Below are 21,898 nucleotides of genomic sequence, written 5' to 3'. Positions count from 1 at the left end.
GTAGAATGCGTCAGTTTTGAGTTGGAACAGTAGCGCGCTCTACAGGAGACTCGAGGAACTGGACTTGGTGTCGTCAGAGAGTCCGGGCTGTCATGTGAGAAGCTGTGGAATCACTTCGACCAGGAAATCTCAGATTGTTGACGGGCGACAGTTTAGCTGGTGACCGTCGGGGAGCGGAGAAGTTGTTTTTAGTATTAAAAGGTTTTAGTTTTCATTTGTGCGCCATGGCATCTCTATTCAAGAAGAAGACAGTCGATGGTAAGTTTGTTTTCCACTGATTGTAGACTTGTAATAAAGTTGTTTGATTTGGTGAGCGCCAGTCCGCCACTAACGAGCATAGGCTACTGAACAAGCCTGTTTGACCAGTTTAACTGATACCAGTTTGAAAAGTCACGATTCATGTTTATGTTACGAAATCAAAATTGGTCAACGTTGAATCCTCTAAAGTTAGATTGTGTGTTAATGAGGATTAGCTGAAATACCAAGGATATTTATAAACTGGCTGCCTGAAACTAGACATACAATTCCACTTGTCTGTGTATTAGTGAAGGTAGCCGGTGAAGTTGTTTAACACTGTTCTCTGTGTTGTGTGTCACAATTTCTGACCATCGTGTAACTGGTGAACAGGTACATTGTAGCTGCAGACATTGGTACATTGTTGATGTGATGATGCTGTCTACAGTATGTTCATGTGTTACTTTGTAACTTACCTGCTGACTGCAACATATCAATTCCAAGGAACAGCATCTAGCAGTGTAAGTCCTGTAAGAAAGCTTTGTTCAGCTTTAGACAGAGCTAGTGAGAGGTGTGATCCATAGATACTGGTGTTGAAAGCTTTGTTCAGCTTTAGACAGAGCTAGTGAGGTGTGATCCATAGATACTGGTGTTGAAAGCTTTGTTCAGCTTTAGACAGAGCTAGTGAGAGGTGTGATCCATAGATACTGGTGTTGAATGCTTTGTTCAGCTTTAGACAGAGCTAGTGAGAGGTGTGATCCATAGATACTGGTGTTGAATGCTTTGTTCAGCTTTAGACAGAGCTAGTGAGAGGTGTGATCCATAGATACTGGTGTTGAATGATTGCCTTACTTCATTCTGTTTATTAACAGACAGATGGATATAGGTTATGTTGACAATAGTCTGCTCCAGTCCCTCTACTGCCCCAAACCCCCACAAAATGGCTCTTAAGTTAAGTGATGATGATGTCAATATTTCTATTAGGATATGTTTAGGACTGTAAAACACTTATTTCAGTGTTCCTGTCTCAGAGTTGTCAAATGTGATGCATGGGAAACAAATTCATCAGTCAATGCACAACTAACTAACTAACTAACTAACTAACTAACTGTCTGTCTCTCTCTCTCTCTCTCGCTCTAGCTCTCTCTCTCTGAAGATGTAGCAATATGTTGAACGAAGAACCCCAAAATATAGATTTTCAGGTCTCTTGAAAAATGTATTTTATCTCAATGTGTCTTACCTCGATAACAAAGGTTAAGAAGAGGAAGAAATGTCTCCATCTTATATTGCCTTGAGCCATTGAAATACTGGGCCTAATGCCTATCAGTTAAAATGTCTTGCTTAATGGGCATCAACCTTACGAGGTCAAAATGCAATAACCCTTCAGGCTATTTAGAAAATATAATGCATCAATTATAGCTAAATTACTTTATTAAAGTTTCCATCTAATTCAATTTCAAGTTGAAATTTCAAAGTGAAAAAGTCATTCCATGACCACAGTGTCATTGATAAAGAATATTCACTTACTGTCATTTTGCTGTACCTTTATTAAGGTCAGATAGTTGATAGGTTATCTCCTCTTCTCTCTCTGGACGTGGCGTGCCAAGGTTGCCCGATGTCGAGAAGCAGTGGTATCCCATAGTAGGGCGTGTAGTGGCGTGCGGGGGTGCGATGGCGGGTGGAGGTTAGCTGGAGGAGTTTTATAGATGATACCCCACCCTCTTTTAGACGTTGTCAATACGTCACCCTGTACGTAGATACTACGCTTCACTTTCACAAGTGGTCCAGCTCTCTCTCTCTCTATCTCTCTCATTCCTTCTCTCTCTCTGTCTCCCTCTCTCTCTTCAGTTCTCTCTCTCTCTCTCTGTCTCCCTCTCTCTCTTCAGTTCTCTCTCTCTCTGTCTCTCTCTCTCTGGAGTTTTGGGGAGATGAGGCTCTGGTACCTATAGCAAGGATTTTCACTATTTTAGTTAATTTTTTTGTCAACATTTTCTACTTTAGGGTAATTTTGTCAGATTTTGAGAGCCTATTCATCTGCAAAAACATTTATTTAACTTTTCTGCTGTGGGGATATATATATATAGAGAGAGAGAAATGTTATATATATATAATATTCTCTATCACTCTCGCCATGTATTTTACTCTAAAAGATTGACATGCTTTATAACACAACATCCACTGCTGCCATGCTTCAGTCTGAACTTTCACTGAGGGAATGATCTTTTCTAACACGAAAAAATGGTTTTTAAAGGTTTTATATATACTTCTCTTTAGTTTTGAGGAAAACCCTTTTAAGAAAAGTAATTTTCTTTGAATATGTAGCATTTTGATCCAGTAGTGAAACAGAGGGTCAACAGAGACTGAATTTAGAGGCTGGATTTAGAGGCTGGTGTTATAGGCTGGTGTTAGAGCTACTGGTACCCATTCCACTGTAGGGAGAATCTCTGGCTAATAGCAGTGTAGGGGACCGTGTCCTCTACCCTAATACAGGAGCTGGGATGACCGGGACACATTCACAGCTGTGTGTCTGTCTGTCTGTCTGTCTGTCTGTCTGTCTGTCTGTCTGTCTTAGGGACTGCTCCTGTATGACTCTCTTCATGCATGCCCCCTCTTCTTCACTTCAATATGGTCCCCTTGATGCTACACTTCAAGGGTTATATCCTGCCTTAAAACATTGATTCTTATTTGTTGACACCATATAGCAGAGGTGGGACCAAATCATTGTTTTACAAGTCACAAGTAAGTCTCAAGTCTTAGCACTCAAGTCCCAAGTCAAGAAAGGCAAGTCCAAGTCAAGTCCCAAGTCCTAAACTTTGAGTTTCGAGTCCTAAACAAGTCATAATGTGCTCTTCACCAAATGTAATAGTATTTAATATTTTTAACAAGAGTAATAGTTAGTATATTACATTTACACAAATCATGAATGCTTTTAAAAATATCTATATATATTTATTACTTTCCAAATAAATGTTATATTTCTATGGAAATACATGGGTAGCCATGAGAAAGACCCCCCCCCCCCCACCCAATAGTGATTGACTATCGAGGATCGCTAGTCCCCCCCCACCCACCCACCCAATAGTGATTGACTATCGAGGATCGCTATGGGGTGCAATCGGGCGATGTAGGCTTGTACACAATCGCCCATCCTTAACACACACACCCCCCCCACACACTCTCTGTGTGGTTACAGTAGGCTAACGTATGTCAATGGTTTTAGGAACAGCAGTAACATCAGGCAGGATTTAGGCTACCAACTGCCTGTTGTAGCTCAGTCTTGGGTGCAATGATCACGATTCTGCACTGACTGACTGTGTGGAGGCTCATTGATTTAACGTTACGTTAGCCTACATGCTACACTAGTAAAGTTATAAATTATATAACTGTCGGCTATATTGGCCATGACTTACCGTTCTTTGTGCAGTTTCAAATATCGAACAAAGTTGGAAATTGTTGGGCCTCTGTCTGTCATTTTCTTCCCGCATGTTTTGCAAGTTGCAGTCCGTTTTTTGTTGATACAGGTCATCTTTAAATCCGAAAATAATAATTTTGGGTATCATCTTTCCAAGAGCTCCATCTGAATTCACCTGCCAACGCTCCTCTGCACTGCCACGCACAACTCCGATTCAAACTGTAATCCATTAAATGAAGAGTTGATGCACTGCACACTTTTTTTAATAGCATAATTTTTATATATTTGGGCTTGGGGAGGGTTATCAAGTCAGGTCGAGTCATAAGGCTCAAGTCCAAGTCAAGTCACAAGTCATTGGTGTTAAAGTCAAAGTCGAGTTGCAAATCATCATATTTGTGACTCGAGTCCACACCTCTGCCACACAGTTTACCCTGCCACACAGTTTACCCTGCCACACAGTTTACCCTGCCACACAGTTTACCCTGCCTACGTTTGTAAAAGTATAAATACTATGTTATGAAGGGCGGTTTGGGTCTATCTGAACTATAAGAGTTAGATGCTGAGCTCTCTTTAGTGTTGGTCCCTCTGTACTTTAAGAAATAATCCACTTCTATCGTGTAGAAGTTGAGTGGTATTTGGAGCATGGCGTGTGGTCGGACTGTGTTATACACACACCCTATCAGGGTAATGGAGAGTGGTATTTGGAGCAGGGCGTGTGGTCGGACTGTGTTATACACACACCCTATCAGGGTAATGGCGAGTGGTATTTGGAGCAGGGCGTGTGTTTCGGACTGTGTTATACACACGCCCTATCAGGGTAATGGAGAGTGGTATTTGGAGCAGGGCGTGTGGTCGGACTGTGTTATACACACACCCTATCAGGGTAATGGAGAGTGGTATTTGGAGCATGGAGTGTGGTCGGACTGTGTTATACACACACTCTATCAGGGTAATGGAGAGTGGTATTTGGAGCAGGGCGTGTGTTTCGGACTATGTTATACACACACCCTATCAGGGTAATGGAGAGTGGTATTTGGAGCAGGGCGTGTGGTCGGACTGTGTTATACACACACCCTATCAGGGTAATGGAGAGTGGTATTTGGAGCATGGAGTGTGGTCGGACTGTGTTATACACACACCCTATCAGGGTAATGGAGAGTGGTATTTGGAGCATGGAGTGTGGTCGGACCGTGTTATACACACACCCTATCAGGGTAATGGAGAGTGGTATTTGGAGCATGGAGTGTGGTCGGACTGTGTTCTACACACACCCTATCATGGTAATGGAGAGTGGTATTTGGAGCAGGGCGTGTGTTTCGGACTGTGTTATACACACACCCTATCAGGGTAATGGAGAGTGGTATTTGGAGCAGGGCGTGTGTTTCGGACTGTGTTATACACACACCCTATCAGGGTAATGGAGAGTGGTATTTGGAGCAGGGCGTGTGGTCGGACTGTGTTATACACACACCCTATCAGGGTAATGGAGAGTGGTATTTGGAGCAGGGCGTGTGCTCGGACTGTGTTATACACACACCCTATCAGGGTAATGGAGAGTGGTATTTGGAGCAGGGCGTGTGGTCGGACTGTGTTATACACACACCCTATCAGGGTAATGGAAAGTGGTATTTGGAGCAGGGCGTGTGGTCGGACTGTGTTATACACACACCCTATCAGGGTAATGGAGAGTGGTTTTGGAGCAGGGCGTGTGTTTCGGACTATGTTATACACACACCCTATCAGGGTAATGGAGAGTGGTATTTGGAGCATGGAGTGTGCTCGGACTGTGTTGTACACACACCCTATCAGGGTAATGGAGAGTGGTATTTGGAGCATGGAGTGTGGTCGTACTGTGTTATACACACACCCTATCAGGGTAATGGAGAGTGGTATTTGGAGCAGGGCGTGTGTTTCGGACTGTGTTATACACACACCCTATCAGGGTAATGGAGAGTGGTATTTGGAGCAGGGCGTGTGGTCGGACTGTGTTATACACACACCCTATCAGGGTAATGGAGAGTGGTATTTGGAGCAGGGCGTGTGGTCGGACTATGTGATACACACACCCTGTCAGGGTAATGGAGAGTGGTATTTGGAGCAGGGCGTGTGGTCGGACTGTGTTATACACACACCCTATCGGGGTAATGGAGAGTGGTATTTGGAGCAGGGCGTGTGTTTCGGACTGTGTTATACACACACCCTATCAGGGTAATGGAGAGTGGTATTTGGAGCAGGGCGTGTGGTCGGACTGTGTTATACACACACCCTATCAGGGTAATGGAGAGGGGTATTTGGAGCATGGAGTGTGCTCGGACTGTGTTATACACACACCCTATCAGGGTAATGGAGAGTGGTATTTGGAGCAGGGCGTGTGTTTCGGACTATGTTATACACACACCCTATCAGGGTAATGGAGAGTGGTATTTGGAGCATGGAGTGTGGTCGTACTGTGTTATACACACACCCTATCAGGGTAATGGAGAGTGGTATTTGGAGCAGGGCGTGTGGTCGGACTATGTTATACACACACCCTATCAGGGTAATGGAGAGTGGTATTTGGAGCAGGGCGTGTGGTCGGACTGTGTTATACACACACCCTATCAGGGTAATGGAGAGGGGTATTTGGAGCATGGAGTGTGCTCGGACTGTGTTATACACACACCCTATCAGGGTAATGGAGAGTGGTATTTGGAGCAGGGCGTGTGGTCGGACTGTGTTATACACACACCCTATCAGGGTAATGGAGAGTGGTATTTGGAGCAGGGCGTGTGTTTCGGACTATGTTATACACACACCCTATCAGGGTAATGGAGAGTGGTATTTGGAGCAGGGCGTGTGGTCGGACTGTGTTATACACACACCCTATCAGGGTAATGGAGAGTGGTATTTGGAGCAGGGCGTGTGGTCGGACTGTGTTATACACACACCCTATCAGGGTAATGGAGGGTGGTATTTGGAGCAGGGCGTGTGGTCGGACTGTGTTATACACACACCCTATCAGGGTAATGGAGAGTGGTATTTGGAGCAGGGCGTGTGTTTCGGACTATGTTATACACACACCCTATCAGGGTAATGGAGAGTGGTATTTGGAGCAGGGCGTGTGGTCGGACTGTGTTATACACACACCCTATCAGGGTAATGGAGAGTGGTATTTGGAGCAGGGCGTGTGTTTCGGACTGTGTTATACACACGCCCTGTCGGGGTAATGGAGAGTGGTATTTGGAGCAGGGCGTGTGTTTCGGACTGTGTTATACACACGCCCTGTCGGGGTAATGGAGAGTGAGGCAGGGAGGGTTTAGATTCCAGGCTCAGCCCTGTTAATGAGAAATGTCTAGTCTAGAGCTATTGTCTTGGTCTACTACCCCAGAATGGTACCGTGCTTCTATAGCTTTTACAGAAAGCCTAGCTCAATGCCCAGCATAACTGTATGAATGAGCTGTATGTCATAAATCATTTTGATTCAATAACTGTGTATGTTTGTAGAGTAAACATTTTCTCTCTCTCTCTCTCTCAGACATTATAAAGGAACAGACTAAGGAGCTTCGTGGCACTCAGAGACAGATCACTAGAGACAGAGCTGCTCTGGAGAAACAAGAGAAACAAATGGTGAGACACACACACACACACACACCATTCACCCTATGAAGTGCTGGTAGGACGGAGGCAGGTATTAGTTTCTCAGTAGTACCTTTTCTGTAGATTGCTGCTGATTGCATCAAACGTGTGTAAATGACTGTAGGCTAATCCTGCTCCATCCTACCCCCTACCTCAACTCACATCCCTTTCCTGATCTGTCTATTAGGCCTACAGGCTGCTTCGCTAATGGCTGAGATAGAAAGGACAGGATTGGACAGGTAGATAGCTACAGGGGAGAGAGGAGGTAGAACACAGAGTCATGACAGGGCTGTGTGAACAGCAGAATACAACATTTCCCCTCCATTTCATCCTATGTCAGAAAGATGAAAGGAAGAGTGGTGTCTCGCTGTTGTTTTAAGTAAACATCACACAGGACAGAAATGCCTCCCAAGGGACCAGCTTTTTATTACTCATTAATATTTCTCCTAATTCATCTAGGTATTATTTTTGCTGGTCTGAAAAATCTATTCTCTAAGAAGAGGTAGTGACCTATTTTACAGTTTAACACAAACACACACACACACACACACACTGCTGTACACATTATTATCACTAACACAGAGACTACTGGGTCTTTCAGCTTCTCCCCAAAAACACAACTGATGTCCACATTATTATCACTAACACAGAGACTACTGGGTCTTTCAGCAAGCTCCCCAAAAACACAACTGATGTCCTCATTATTATCACTAACACAGAGACTACTGGGTCTTTCAGCAAGCTCCCCAAAAACACAACTGATGTCCACATTATTATCACTAACACAGAGACTACTGGGTCTTTCAGCTTCTCCCCAAAAACACAACTGATGTCCACATTATTATCATTAACACAGAGACTACTGGGTCTTTCAGCTTCTCCCCAAAAACACAACTGATGTCCACATTATTATCACTAACACAGAGACTACTGCGTCTTTCAGCTTCTCCCCAAAAACACAACTGATGTCCACATTATTATCACTAACACAGAGACTACTGGGTCTTTCAGCTTCTCCCCAAAAACACAACTGATGTCCACATTATTATCACTTACACAGAGACTACTGGGTCTTTCAGCAAGCTCCCCAAAAACACAACTGATGTCCACATTATTATCACTTACACAGAGACTACTGGGTCTTTCAGCAAGCTCCCCAAAAACACAACTGATGTCCACATTATTATCACTAACACAGAGACTACTGGGTCTTTCAGCAAGCTCCCCAAAAACACAACTGATGTCCACATTATTATCACTTACACAGAGACTACTGGGTCTTTCAGCTTCTCCCCAAAAACACAACTGATGTCCACATTATTATCACTAACACAGAGACTACTGGGTCTTTCAGCTTCTCCCCAAAAACACAACTGATGTCCACATTATTATCACTAACACAGAGACTACTGGGTCTTTCAGCTTCTCCCCAAAAACACAACTGATGTCCTCATTATTATCACTAACACAGAGACTACTGGGTCTTTCAGCTTCTCCCCAAAAACACAACTGATGTCCACATTATTATCACTAACACAGAGACTACTGGGTCTTTCAGCAAGCTCCCCAAAAACACAACTGATGTCCACATTATTATCACTAACACAGAGACTACTGGGTCTTTCAGCAAGCTCCCCAAAAACACAACTGATGTCCTCATTATTATCACTAACACAGAGACTACTGGGTCTTTCAGCTTCTCCCCAAAAACACAACTGATGTCCACATTATTATCACTAACACAGAGACTACTGGGTCTTTCAGCAAGCTCCCCAAAAACACAACTGATGTCCACATTATTATCACTAACACAGAGACTACTGGGTCTTTCAGCAAGCTCCCCAAAAACACAACTGATGTCCACATTATTATCACTAACACAGAGACTACTGGGTATTTCAGCTTCTCCCCAAAAACACAACTGATGTCCACATTATTATCACTAACACAGAGACTACTGGGTCTTTCAGCTTCTCCCCAAAAACACAACTGATGTCCTCATTATTATCACTTACACAGAGACTACTGGGTCTTTCAGCAAGCTCCCCAAAAACACAACTGATGTCCTCATTATTATCACTAACACAGAGACTACTGGGTCTTTCAGCTTCTCCCCAAAAACACAACTGATGTCCACATTATTATCACTAACACAGAGACTACTGGGTCTTTCAGCTTCTCCCCAAAAACACAACTGATGTCCTCATTATTATCACTTACACAGAGACTACTGGGTCTTTCAGCAAGCTCCCCAAAAACACAACTGATGTCCTCATTATTATCACTAACACAGAGACTACTGGGTCTTTCAGCTTCTCCCCAAAAACACAACTGATGTCCACATTATTATCACTAACACAGAGACTACTGGGTCTTTCAGCTTCTCCCCAAAAACACAACTGATGTCCACATTATTATCACTAACACAGAGACTACTGGGTCTTTCAGCAAGCTCCCCAAAAACACAACTGATGTCCTCATTATTATCACTAACACAGAGACTACTGGGTCTTTCAGCTCCTCCCCAAAAACACAATTGATGTCCACATTATTATCACTAACACAGAGACTACTGGGTCTTTCAGCAAGCTCCCCAAAAACACAACTGATGTCCACATTATTATCACTAACACAGAGACTACTGGGTCTTTCAGCTTCTCCCCAAAAACACAACTGATGTCCTCATTATTATCATTAACACAGAGACTACTGGGTCATTTAAAAAGTATATTTTTACCTTTATTTAACTAGGCAAGTCAGTTAAGAACAAATTCTTATTTTCAATAACGGCCTAGGAACAGTGGGTTAACTGCCTTGTTCAGAGGCAGAACGACAGATTTGTACCATGTCAGCTCGGGGATTTGAACTTGCAACCTTTCGGTTACTAGTCCAATGCTCTAACCACTAGGCTACCCTGCCACCCCATTCAGCAACATAGTTTCAACCAGATATAGGATCTATATTATTCAGCAATGTGTGTAATGATTTGAATTTATAGCCAATGTATTCACATGAAAATGAACATGTTTTGTCACTTATCTAGCTGAAATATTGCCCTGGTCCATTAGATCAGTCTGTCTCTATATACATTGTTACTCTTTGTGATGGCATCATCTATCTGTCAGTTGTAGCTCTTGTCTCTGTCTCTATCTCTCTGTCTCTCTCTCTCTGTCTCTCTCTCTCTGTCTCTCTCGCTCTCTGTCTCTCTCGCTCTCTGTCTCTCTCGCTCTCTGTCTCTCTCTCTCGCTCTCTGTCTCTCTCGCTCTCTGTCTCTCTCGCTCTCTGTCTCTCTCGCTCTCTGTCTCTCGCGCTCTCTGTCTCTCGCGCTCTCTCGGTCTCCCTCGTTCTCTCGCTCTCTCCCATTCTCTCTCGCTGTCTGTCTCGCTCTCTATCTCTCTGTCTCTCTCGCTCTCTGTCTCTCTCGCTCTCTGTCTCTCTCGCTCTCTGTCTCTCGCGCTCTCTCGGTCTCCCTCGTTCTCTCGCTCTCTCCCATTCTCTCTCGCTGTCTGTCTTTCTCGCTCTCTATCTCTCTGTCTCTCTATCTCTCTGTCTCTCTCGCTCTCTCTCGCTCTCTCTCGCTCTCTGTCTCTCTCTCTCGCTCTCTGTCTCTCTCTCTCGCTCTCTGTCTCTCGGTCTCTCTCGCTCTCTCTCGTTCTCTCTCGCTCTCTGTCTCTCTCTGTCTCTCTTGCGCTCTCTCTGTCTCTCTCATTCTCGCTCTCTCTCGCTCTCTCTCGCTCTCGTTCTCTCTCTCTCTCTGAAACTCAGCTAGATCATCCTAGATTCCCACTGTTGAGTATTTACAGCATCATGTTTGCTCTATGACAGATATTAAATATAAGCATAATTATTAAGATGCTTAGGTCTTATATTTTCTGTCTATTCTAGTTAGCAGGCAGACAGACACCACCTGTGTGTATCTCTGAGGGTTATGTAAATGAGCCTCCTCAGCTGTTTACCAGAGTTCTCTACCTGAGGAGAGCACTTCAATCAGCTCCTTCCCTCAGCTCAGCTCCTCTCCACCTTACGCAGCACTGCCTAATGGCAGTTTAACCCTCATACGCACTGGCAGAGGGAAGGGGTGGAGCATTTGGGAGTATTAATCCTGTAAACTGTAATGATGATCATTAATAAATCATTGTTTTCAGGTCTGGCTCTTCAGAACAAACACATAAACACAGACTCCCAGGGCTGCAGCTGAATCTGTACTGTTTCCCAGGGGACATGTACAGCCTTGCGGTGTGTGTTTCCTCAGGGCGAGAGGCTGATTTCATGTGTTTATCGAAGCTAAGAGAGGCCGGTAGCTTTCAGGTGTTTAGACCATTGCCAAATCATACTATTTACACTGCTTATACTCTAACAGGGCTCTCTGGGGAACCTGATGTATATGTATTGTATACAGTATGTGTATGTATTTATGTAAACAGTATGAGTGTAGTGAAGTTTCCTGATTTAAAGCCAGTCAGAAGCTCCCCCTCGATAATTCTGCTCCTGTTCCTTCCGTCTTAGGAGATGGAGATAAAGAAGATGGCTAAGTCTGGGAACCGGGAGGCCTGCAAGATCCTGGCCAAGCAGCTGGTCCAGCTGAGGAAGCAGAAGAACAGGACCTACGCCGTCAGTTCAAAGGTCACCTCCATGTCTACACAGACCAAGGTCATGAACTCCCAGATGAAGATGGCAGGAGCCATGTCTGCTACGGCTAAGGTAAAGAGCACCATACACCAATTTAGAGCAGTTGTTGTGTAGTAGCTCCGCACATACATCTATGTGTTTCTGTGTGTCTGGGTAATTGAGGCCAAAAGCAGGTCCACTAACATTCAAACAGCTTCTCCAAAAACAGCAGAACACTTCAAAGGATTCTTCTCCTCCCGAGTGTGTAATAATTAGTCTCTTAGTCTGTCTATTATTTCCTGTCATCCCCTCAGGATGGTAATGTTTGTCTGACTGGGTGGAGATCCTCCATCCTACACCTGTTTACAGCTCAGACACACAGATGACATCCATACACATCTTAGCTGTTATCAGTTAGGCTTCCGGTCCTGTTCAAAGCAGCATATCTAATTAGCCCAGTTATAGGACTATATTAGCCCATCGTGTTTAGACTTGGACCGTGAACTAGTTACAGTCACTAAGTATTTGTTAATGTTGTTATTCATGTATTAATGATCTCTCTTTTTTTCTAATTCAAAGCTGTCTGTTAATGAATCATAATCAGGATGGTGATTAGCTGAAACAAAGTGATGGACTGAACGTGTTTAGGGAAAACAGCTCGCTGTGTTTTAGGGAAAACAGCTCACCATTCTGAGGTGGTAGAATGGAACTGAATGTGTGTGTATCCTTCTATGACTCCTGCTACTCTGGGTACGACCATTTGTCTTCATTGTGGAGGAGAAAATACTAACTTTTCACCCAAAACGCCAAACCAGCCTCTATGTACAGACACACACCAATATGCAGCTGCAGAGAAACCTCTAGAAACAGGGACACTCTCAAACAGTTTGGGGACAATATGCAAATGACATCTAATTAGAGGCAGTGTGTGCAGCTCGTTTGGATGTTTTAGGCTCCGAATTGAAACTAGGCCAAGGCTGTGCCAACACACAGGAAGAAGAGGATCCCTCTGTGTTGATAATGTGGGTACATGCTCTGGGAGTTGTGTATTGTCTGTGCAGTATGGTGTAGTAGTATTTGTGTTGTAACTCTTGTGTGTCTGTGTGTTTGTCTAGACAATGCAGGCGGTGAACAAGAAGATGGATCCTCAGAAGACCCTCCAGACCATGCAGGACTTCCAGAAGGAGAACATGAAGATGGGCATGACAGAGGACATGAGTAAGAGCTGCTGTCATTGGCTCCCTAGCCTAGGATTTAAATATTTAAAAGATGCACAATTAGTAACAGGGAAAAAAACAGTCAAGTCCAAACCAAAAACTCCATGCAGATCAATGTGTTTGCCTGGTGTTTCAAAGACCTGTTAATTCACAGCTTTATGGTAAACTGACTAGTACCTCTGTCTCTACCTCTCTCTGTCTGCCCCCTCCCCCTTCCTGTTTACTCTTCTCCCTTCATCCCTCCAGTCAACGATACGTTAGATGAGATATTTGACGAGTCAGGTGACGAAGAAGAATCTCAGGACATTGTGAACCAGGTTCTGGACGAGATTGGCATTGAGATCTCTGGAAAGGTAAGATATACTGCCCTGTACCATACCACAGTCACTTCCCTCTATAAGCAGTCCTCTGGAAAGGTAAGAGATAGCCCTCTACCATACCACAGTCACTTCCCTCTATAAGCAGTCCTCTGGAAAGGTAAGATATACTGCCCTATACCATACCACAGTCACTTCCCTCTATAAGCAGTCCTCTGGAAAGGTAAGAGATAGTCCTATACCATCTCAAAGCCTTCTTCCATCTGGATGCTGTGAGGTGTAGCAGACAGGCAGCTGGAGGAGAGGGGGGTAGCCCTTAGCCTGCCTGTTCTAATGGGAAGGTAGTCTGTAGATTGTGCCTGCATGTCTGTCAATATGTGCTGTATGGGAAGGTAGCCGGGTTGGGTTGTGCCTGTAGTCTGCCTGTGCATGATGATATATGAGAGGCCGTTAGTGGCTGTCCCCATCTGGCAGAGAACCCACTCCCCCTGGGGGACAACATGTGTTACTACACCACACTGCTCTCAATGCAGAAGAGCCACTACTATGTGTGTTGTAAACATGGCCGATCCTCTCATTAGGCAGGATTATGTGGTGCAGATTGAAAAGGGCGCCATTTTCTGAGCTAAACTGACCAAGACGCACCTCCAACAACACATAAAACCTCACATAATTTTGCCCTAAAACAATGACAATTTCTCTCAACCAGTGTCATTTTGTCTGTTTAGGTGAGCGCTCATGCTGCCGTGTGATAAGCAGTGCCCACTTTGTCAACATATTTAGCTTGTCTTTTCCCAGCGCGCCTCTCCAGGGTGCTGTTGGAGAGATGCATCTTTTTATTTTTATTTTCACCTTTATTTAACCAGGTAGGCAAGTTGAGAACAAGTTCTCATTTACAATTGCGACCTGGCCAAGACAAAGCAAAGCAGTTCGACACATACTACGACACAGAGTTACACATGGAGTAAAACAAACATACAGTCAATATTTCAGTATAAACAAGTCTATATACAATGTGAGCAAATGAGGTGAGAAGGGAGGTAAAGGCAAAAAAGGCTATGGTGCCAAAGTAAATACAATATAGCAAGTAAAACACTGGAATGGTTGTTTTGCAATGGAAGAATGTGCAAAGTAGAAATAAAAATAATGGGGTGCAAAGTAGCAAAATAAATAAATAAATAAAATACAGTTGGGAAAGAGGTAGTTGTTTGGGCTAAATTATAGGTGGGCTATGTACAGGTGCAGTAATCTGTAAGATGCTCTGACAGTTGGTGCTTAAAGCTAGTGAGGGAGATAAGTGTTTCCAATTTAAGAGATTTTTGTAGTTCGTTCCAGTCATTGGCAGCAGAGAACTGGAAGGAAAGGCGGCCAAAGAAAGAATTGGTTTTGGGGGTGACTAGAGAGATATACCTGCTGGAGCGTGTGCTACAGGTGGGAGATGCTATGGTGACCAGCGAGCTGAGATAAGGGGGGACTTTACCTAGCAGGGTCTTGTAGATGACATGGAGCCAGTGGGTTTGGCGACGAGTATGAAGCGAGGGCCAGCCAACGAGATCGTACAGGTCGCAATGGTGGGTAGTATATGGGGCTTTGGTGACAAAACGGATTGCACTGTGATAGACTGCATCCAATTTGTTGAGTAGGGTATTGGAGGCTATTTTGTAAATGACATCGCCAAAGTCGAGGATTGGTAGGATGGTCAATTTTACAAGGGTATGTTTGGCAGCATGAGTGAAGGATGCTTTGTTGCGAAATAGGAAGCCAATTCTAGATTGAACTTTGGATTGGAGATGTTTGATATGGGTCTGGAAGGAGAGTTTACAGTCTAACCAGACACCTAAGTATTTGTAGTTGTCCACGTATTCTAAGTCAGAGCCGTCCAGAGTAGTGACACATCTCTGCTGCGCTCCACCAACGGTCTGTCAGAAAAAGATAATCTAACATAAATCATGTAGCGGATATAGGATATGGCAGAAAGAGTATGTGGCCTTTTCTGTAGCCTACAGACTGGAGATAAAATGGATGACAATGTCATGAGACTTTTTACATCATGCAGGTTTTTAGCCTAGCCTAACCTAAATGGTGCTCAATCAAATAAAGAATGCGCTGTCATGTTATCAGACAACACATCCTAAAAACAGGACAGGTCAAAGTGGAATGGACAATCACAACTGTTGTCCAGGAGTTGTCATGATCAGTGGTTTCAAGTTTGTATCTGTCCATTTTTGACAAGCTGATCATAGTGAAAAATAAAATGCTTGTGCATCTCCCGCTGTGTAAACACATTGCAAATAGGCTCATGAGAACTCCTGTTAAAGTTGGGTAGCTGATATTCAGAGCTTAATTAGCCAAATTGATTAGTCACAGGAATCAGGACTAATACAGCCAGTGGTGGCTCTACCACATGGATGGGCATTCATACAATTCCACTGTGGGCTGACATGATAGGCTACACTCCATCTTTTGGATGTCTTTTTTTTCGTGTTTTACCATCAGTATGCTTACCACAGGTTCATAAAATGACATTTCAGGCAACACCGTAGGCTACAGTCTTTTTTTAGTGCTGTCCGGACCGGCCTTGAGTTCAATGTCCTCGCAAAGATGTCTTATCAAAGTCATTTTGCCTACTGGGACGATTCTAGTTTTGTGGGGGTGGAATTTTTTGTTCTTGCCTTGGTCGGCAGAACAGCAATGACCTGGTTGTAAGCCCAGTGTCAATGTTAACCTGTTGTAATGTGTGTGTTGTAAGCCCAGTGTCAGTGTTAAGCTGTTGTAATGTGTGTGTTGTAAGCCCAGTGTCAGTGTTAAGCTGTTGTAATGTGTGTGTTGTAAGCCCAGTGTCAGTGTTAACCTGTTGTAATGTGTGTGTTGTAAGCCCAGTGTCAGTGTTAAGCTGTTGTAATGTGTGTGTTGTAAGCCCAGTGTCAGTGTTAACCTGTTGTAATGTGTGTGTTGTAAGCCCAGTGTCAGTGTTAACCTGTTGTAATGTGTGTGTTGTAAGCCCAGTGTCAGTGTTAACCTGTTGTAATGTGTGTGTTGTAAACCCAGTGTCAGTGTTAAGCTGTTGTAATGTGTGTGTTGTAAGCCCAGTGTCAGTGTTAACCTGTTGTAATGTGTGTGTTGTAAGCCCAGTGTCAGTGTTAACCTGTTGTAATGTGTGTGTTGTAAGCCCAGTGTCAGTGTTAAGCTGTTGTAATGTGTGTGTTGTAAGCCCAGTGTCAGTGTTAAGCTGTTGTAATGTGTGTGTTGTAAGCCCAGTGTCAGTGTTAACCTGTTGTAATGTGTGTGTTGTAAGCCCAGTGTCAGTGTTAAGCTGTTGTAATGTGTGTGTTGTAAGCCCAGTGTCAGTGTTAACCTGTTGTAATGTGTGTGTTGTAAGCCCAGTGTCAGTGTTAACCTGTTGTAAGCCCAGTGTCAGTGTGTGTTGTAAGCCCAGTGTCAGTGTTAACCTGTTGTAATGTGTGTGTTGTAAGCCCAGTGTCAGTGTTAACCTGTTGTAATGTGTGTGTTGTAAGCCCAGTGTCAGTGTTAACCTGTTGTAATGTGTGTGTTGTAAGCCCAGTGTCAGTGTTAACCTGTTGTAATGTGTGTGTTGTAAGCCCAGTGTCAGTGTTAACCTGTTGTAATGTGTGTGTTGTAAGCCCAGTGTCAGTGTTAACCTGTTGTAATGTGTGTGTTGTAAGCCCAGTGTCAGTGTTAACCTGTTGTAATGTGTGTGTTGTAAGCCCAGTGTCAGTGTTAAGCTGTTGTAATGTGTGTGTTGTAAGCCCAGTGTCAGTGTTAACCTGTTGTAATGTGTGTGTTGTAAGCCCAGTGTCAGTGTTAACCTGTTGTAATGTGTGTGTTGTAAGCCCAGTGTCAGTGTTAACCTGTTGTAATGTGTGTGTTGTAAGCCCAGTGTCAGTGTTAACCTGTTGTAATGTGTGTGTTGTAAGCCCAGTGTCAGTGTTAACCTGTTGTAATGTGTGTGTTGTAAACCCAGTGTCAGTGTTAAGCTGTTGTAATGTGTGTGTTGTAAGCCCAGTGTCAGTGTTAACCTGTTGTAATGTGTGTGTTGTAAGCCCAGTGTCAGTGTTAACCTGTTGTAATGTGTGTGTTGTAAGCCCAGTGTCAGTGTTAACCTGTTGTAATGTGTGTGTTGTAAGCCCAGTGTCAGTGTTAACCTGTTGTAATGTGTGTGTTGTAAGCCCAGTGTCAGTGTTCTGTTGTAATGTGTGTGTTGTAAGCCCAGTGTCAGTGTTAACCTGTTGTAATGTGTGTGTTGTAAGCCCAGTGTCAGTGTTAACCTGTTGTAATGTGTGTGTTGTAAGCCCAGTGTCAGTGTTAACCTGTTGTAATGTGTGTGTTGTAAGCCCAGTGTCAGTGTTAACCTGTTGTAATGTGTGTGTTGTAAGCCCAGTGTCAGTGTTAACCTGTTGTAATGTGTGTGTGTTGTAAGCCCAGTGTCAGTGTTAAGCTGTTGTAATGTGTGTGTTGTAAGCCCAGTGTCAGTGTTAACCTGTTGTAATGTGTGTGTTGTAAGCCCAGTGTCAGTGTTAACCTGTTGTAATGTGTGTGTTGTAAGCCCAGTGTCAGTGTTAACCTGTTGTAATGTGTGTGTTGTAAGCCCAGTGTCAGTGTTAAGCTGTTAACAGTGTCAGTGTTAACCTGTTGTAATGTGTTGTAAGCCCAGTGTCAGTGTTAAGCTGTTGTAATGTGTGTGTTGTAAGCCCAGTGTCAGTGTTAACCTGTTGTAATGTGTGTGTTGTAAGCCCAGTGTCAGTGTTAACCTGTTGTAATGTGTGTGTTGTAAGCCCAGTGTCAGTGTTAACCTGTTGTAATGTGTGTGTTGTAAGCCCAGTGTCAGTGTTAACCTGTTGTAATGTGTGTGTTGTAAGCCCAGTGTCAGTGTTAACCTGTTGTAATGTGTGTGTTGTAAGCCCAGTGTCAGTGTTAAGCTGTTGTAATGTGTGTGTTGTAAGCCCAGTGTCAGTGTTAACCTGTTGTAATGTGTGTGTTGTAAGCCCAGTGTCAGTGTTAAGCTGTTGTAATGTGTGTGTTGTAAGCCCAGTGTCAGTGTTAACCTGTTGTAATGTGTGTGTTGTAAGCCCAGTGTCAGTGTTAAGCTGTTGTAATGTGTGTGTTGTTAACCTGTTGTAATGTGTTTGTTGTAAGCCCAGTGTCAGTGTTAACCTGTTGTAATGTGTGTGTTGTAAGCCCAGTGTCAGTGTTAACCTGTTGTAATGTGTGTGTTGTAAGCCCAGTGTCAGTGTTAACCTGTTGTAATGTGTGTGTTGTAAGCCCAGTGTCAGTGTTAAGCTGTTGTAATGTGTGTGTTGTAAGCCCAGTGTCAGTGTTAACCTGTTGTAATGTGTGTGTTGTAAGCCCAGTGTCAGTGTTAAGCTGTTGTAATGTGTGTGTTGTAAGCCCAGTGTCAGTGTTAACCTGTTGTAATGTGTTTGTTGTAAGCCCAGTGTCAGTGTTAACCTGTTGTAATGTGTGTGTTGTAAGCCCAGTGTCAGTGTTAACCTGTTGTAATGTGTGTGTTGTAAGCCCAGTGTCAGTGTTAACCTGTTGTAATGTGTGTGTGTTTCAGATGGTGAGAGCCCCAGCAGCAGGGAACAATCTCCCCTCTGCATCTCCTAAACGGAAAACACAGATCTCTGACGATGAGATAGAGAGACAGCTCAGAGCACTGGGAGTGGACTAACACAGATACACACACACACACACCTTGGGCTAGGTCTGTGTACTTGCAGCCTGGTGGTCCATGTGTCGGAGACTGGGAGACTGTGGCTGGTTATGAATATGTAGTGACTACATTATGGAATAATAGAATGTTTTATTATGACCCAAACTACAATCTGCTGAAGGATGGGATATTTATGTACATACAGACAGTTGACTCCGGTGACTTCAATGTATACATGATATTTTGGAAGGACCAATCCTGTGGGAGGATGAAGTAATGATGTTTTTTGTGCTCTCACATATTTAGGTACGGTACTATAGATGCTGGTGATGTCATAGACTACTGACGATGTGTCTGTAGTACCACTTACATTAACTCTAGGAACTACTGACAATGCTTGACTTTTTCACTAATAAACATTTTGCATGAGAATGTATGGAATCAGCTTGACCAAACTGCGTATCCGTTAGGGATCTACAGTTGAAGTGGGAAGTTTACATACACTTAGGTTGGAGTTATTCAATTTCATTTTTCAACCACTCCACAAATTTCTTGTTAACAAACTAGTTTTGGCAAGTCGGTTAGGACATCTACTTTGTGCATGACACAAGTCATTTTTCCAACAATTGTTTACAGACAGATTATTTCACTGTATCACAATTCCAGTGGGTCAGAAGTTAACATACACTAAGTTGACTGTGCCTTTAAACAGCTTGGAAAATTCCAGAAAATTATGTAATGGCTTTAGAAGCTTCTGATATGCTAATTTACATAATTTGATTCAATTGGAGGTGTACCTGTGGATGTATTTCAAGGCCTACCTTTAAACTCAGTGCCTCTGCTTGACATCATGCGAAAATCAAAAGAAATCAGCCAAGACCTCAGAAAAACAATTGTAGACCTCCACACGTCTGGTTCATCCTTGGGAGCAATTTCCAAATGCCTGAAGGTACCACTTTCATCTGTACAAACAGTAGTACACAAGTATAAACATCGTGGGACCACCTAGCCATCATACCGCTCAGGAAGGAGACGCGTTCTGTCTCCTAGAGATGAACGTACTTTGGTGCGAAAAGTGCAAATCAATCCCAGCAAAGGACCTTGTGAAGATGCTGGAGGAAACGGGTACAAAAGTATCTATATCCACAGTAAAACGAGTCCTATATCGACATAACCTGAAAGGCCACATAACAAGGAAGAAGCAACTGCTCCAAAACCGCCATTAAAAACTGTACATGAGGCCAAAGATCGTACGTTTTGGAGAAATGTCCTCTGATCTGATGAAACAAAAATAAGAACTGTTTGCCAATAATGACAATTTTTATGTTTGGAGGAAAAAGGGGGAGGCTTGCAAGCCGAAGAACACCAGCCCAACCGTGAAGCACGGGGTGGCAGAATCATGTTGTGGGGCTGCTTTGCTGCAGGAGGGACTGGTGCTCTTCACAAAATAGATGGCATCATGAGGTAGGAAAATGATGTGGATATATTGAAGCAACATCTCAAGACATCAGTTAAAGCTTGGTTTCAAATGGGTCTTCCAAATGTACAATGACCCCAAGCATTCTTCCAAAGTTGTGGCAAAATTGATTAAGGACAACAAAGTCAAGGTATTGGAGTGGCCATCGTAAAGCCCTGACCTCAACCCTATAAAACATTTGTGGGCAGAACTGAAAAAGCGTGTGCGAGCAAGGAGGCCTACAAACCTGACTCAGTTACACCAGCTCTGTCAGGAGGAATGGGCCAAAATTCACCCAACTTGTTGTGGGAAGCTTGTGGAAGGCTACCCACAACGTTTGACCCAAGTTAAACCATTTAAAGGCGATGCTACCAAATACTAATTGAGTGTATGTAAACTTCTGACCCACTGGGAATGTGATGAAAGAAATAAAAGCTGAAATAAATCATTCTCTCTACTATTATTCTGACATTTCACATTCTTAAAATAAAGTGGTGATCCTAACTGACCTAAGACAGGGAATTTTTACTAGAATTAAATGTCAGGAATTGTGAAAAACGGAGTTTAAATGTATTTGGCTAAGGTGTATGTAAACTTCCGACTTCAACTGTAGATTCAGTTTGACACAAATTATAATCTAATGCTAATTCAAACTAATAATCATAAACTTCATATTTCAAGTAAGGGTTACTTTTAATTGCTTGTTTTGTACAACTGAGTTGTACTTTAGTTTGAAAATGTCTGTCTTAGTTGGTCTCTGTGTGTCCTGTCTTTCTGATGTGGGATGGAACCAGTAGTCTGTCTGTCTGTCCTCATCTCTCTTGGCTGCTGTGCAGTTACCGTATCTGTTGTTGAAGCTTAAACCACACACACACTAGAGTGGACAAATAGTTTGCTAAGATGACACTAATGGTTTTGTCTTCCTGTAGTTCTCTCCACCATGCTGTAGAGCAGGTCAGAAGACAGTGACATATTGTGCAATGGCAGCTAAAGAGCATTTAATGCAGCCTAGAATGTTCTCTCATGGTCCTTTTGTGGTTTTCTAATGTCGACTGGTATATCACTGAATGCTAAAATGATTGTCTTAATGTTTGTTACTGGAAAGCATTGAGACTGGTACACTGTCTTTTACATGACTTTCTTTTCATCTTCATTTGTGGTGCAATTTTCCAGACAGGAAATGTAAATGAATGAAGGTTGTTGTCATGCCTTTTATCCACCATGTACAGTATGTCAACTAATGTATGTATCCTCTGTGTTTGTACAGTTCTACTGTTTAGGCTTGATGATGGCTTTTATAATGAATAAAATAACTTCATGTACTATCTGCTGCTCAAACAACCTTCACACTTCATTCACACCAATGGT

The 21,898-nt window shown here is 43.3% G+C and overlaps 1 protein-coding gene across 1 annotated transcript; it reads left to right on the top strand.

Annotated features, from left to right (window-relative positions):
* Positions 1 to 104: 104 nt before the first annotated feature.
* On the top strand, positions 105 to 21,855 carry LOC115111744 (charged multivesicular body protein 2b). Its single transcript, XM_029638117.2, has 6 exons — positions 105 to 258; positions 7,161 to 7,252; positions 11,768 to 11,962; positions 12,985 to 13,087; positions 13,333 to 13,439; positions 18,979 to 21,855. Exons 1-6 carry the CDS (start codon positions 225 to 227, stop codon positions 19,090 to 19,092), a joined length of 645 nt encoding a protein of 214 aa, XP_029493977.1. The 5' UTR covers positions 105 to 224; the 3' UTR covers positions 19,093 to 21,855.
* Positions 21,856 to 21,898: the final 43 nt, after the last annotated feature.

Source organism: Oncorhynchus nerka, linkage group LG3, assembly GCF_034236695.1.
Source record: "Oncorhynchus nerka isolate Pitt River linkage group LG3, Oner_Uvic_2.0, whole genome shotgun sequence".
NCBI lineage: Eukaryota > Metazoa > Chordata > Actinopteri > Salmoniformes > Salmonidae > Oncorhynchus > Oncorhynchus nerka.
The sequence above is the reverse complement of the archived record's forward strand: the minus strand, read 5'-3'. Positions and strand labels throughout refer to the sequence as shown.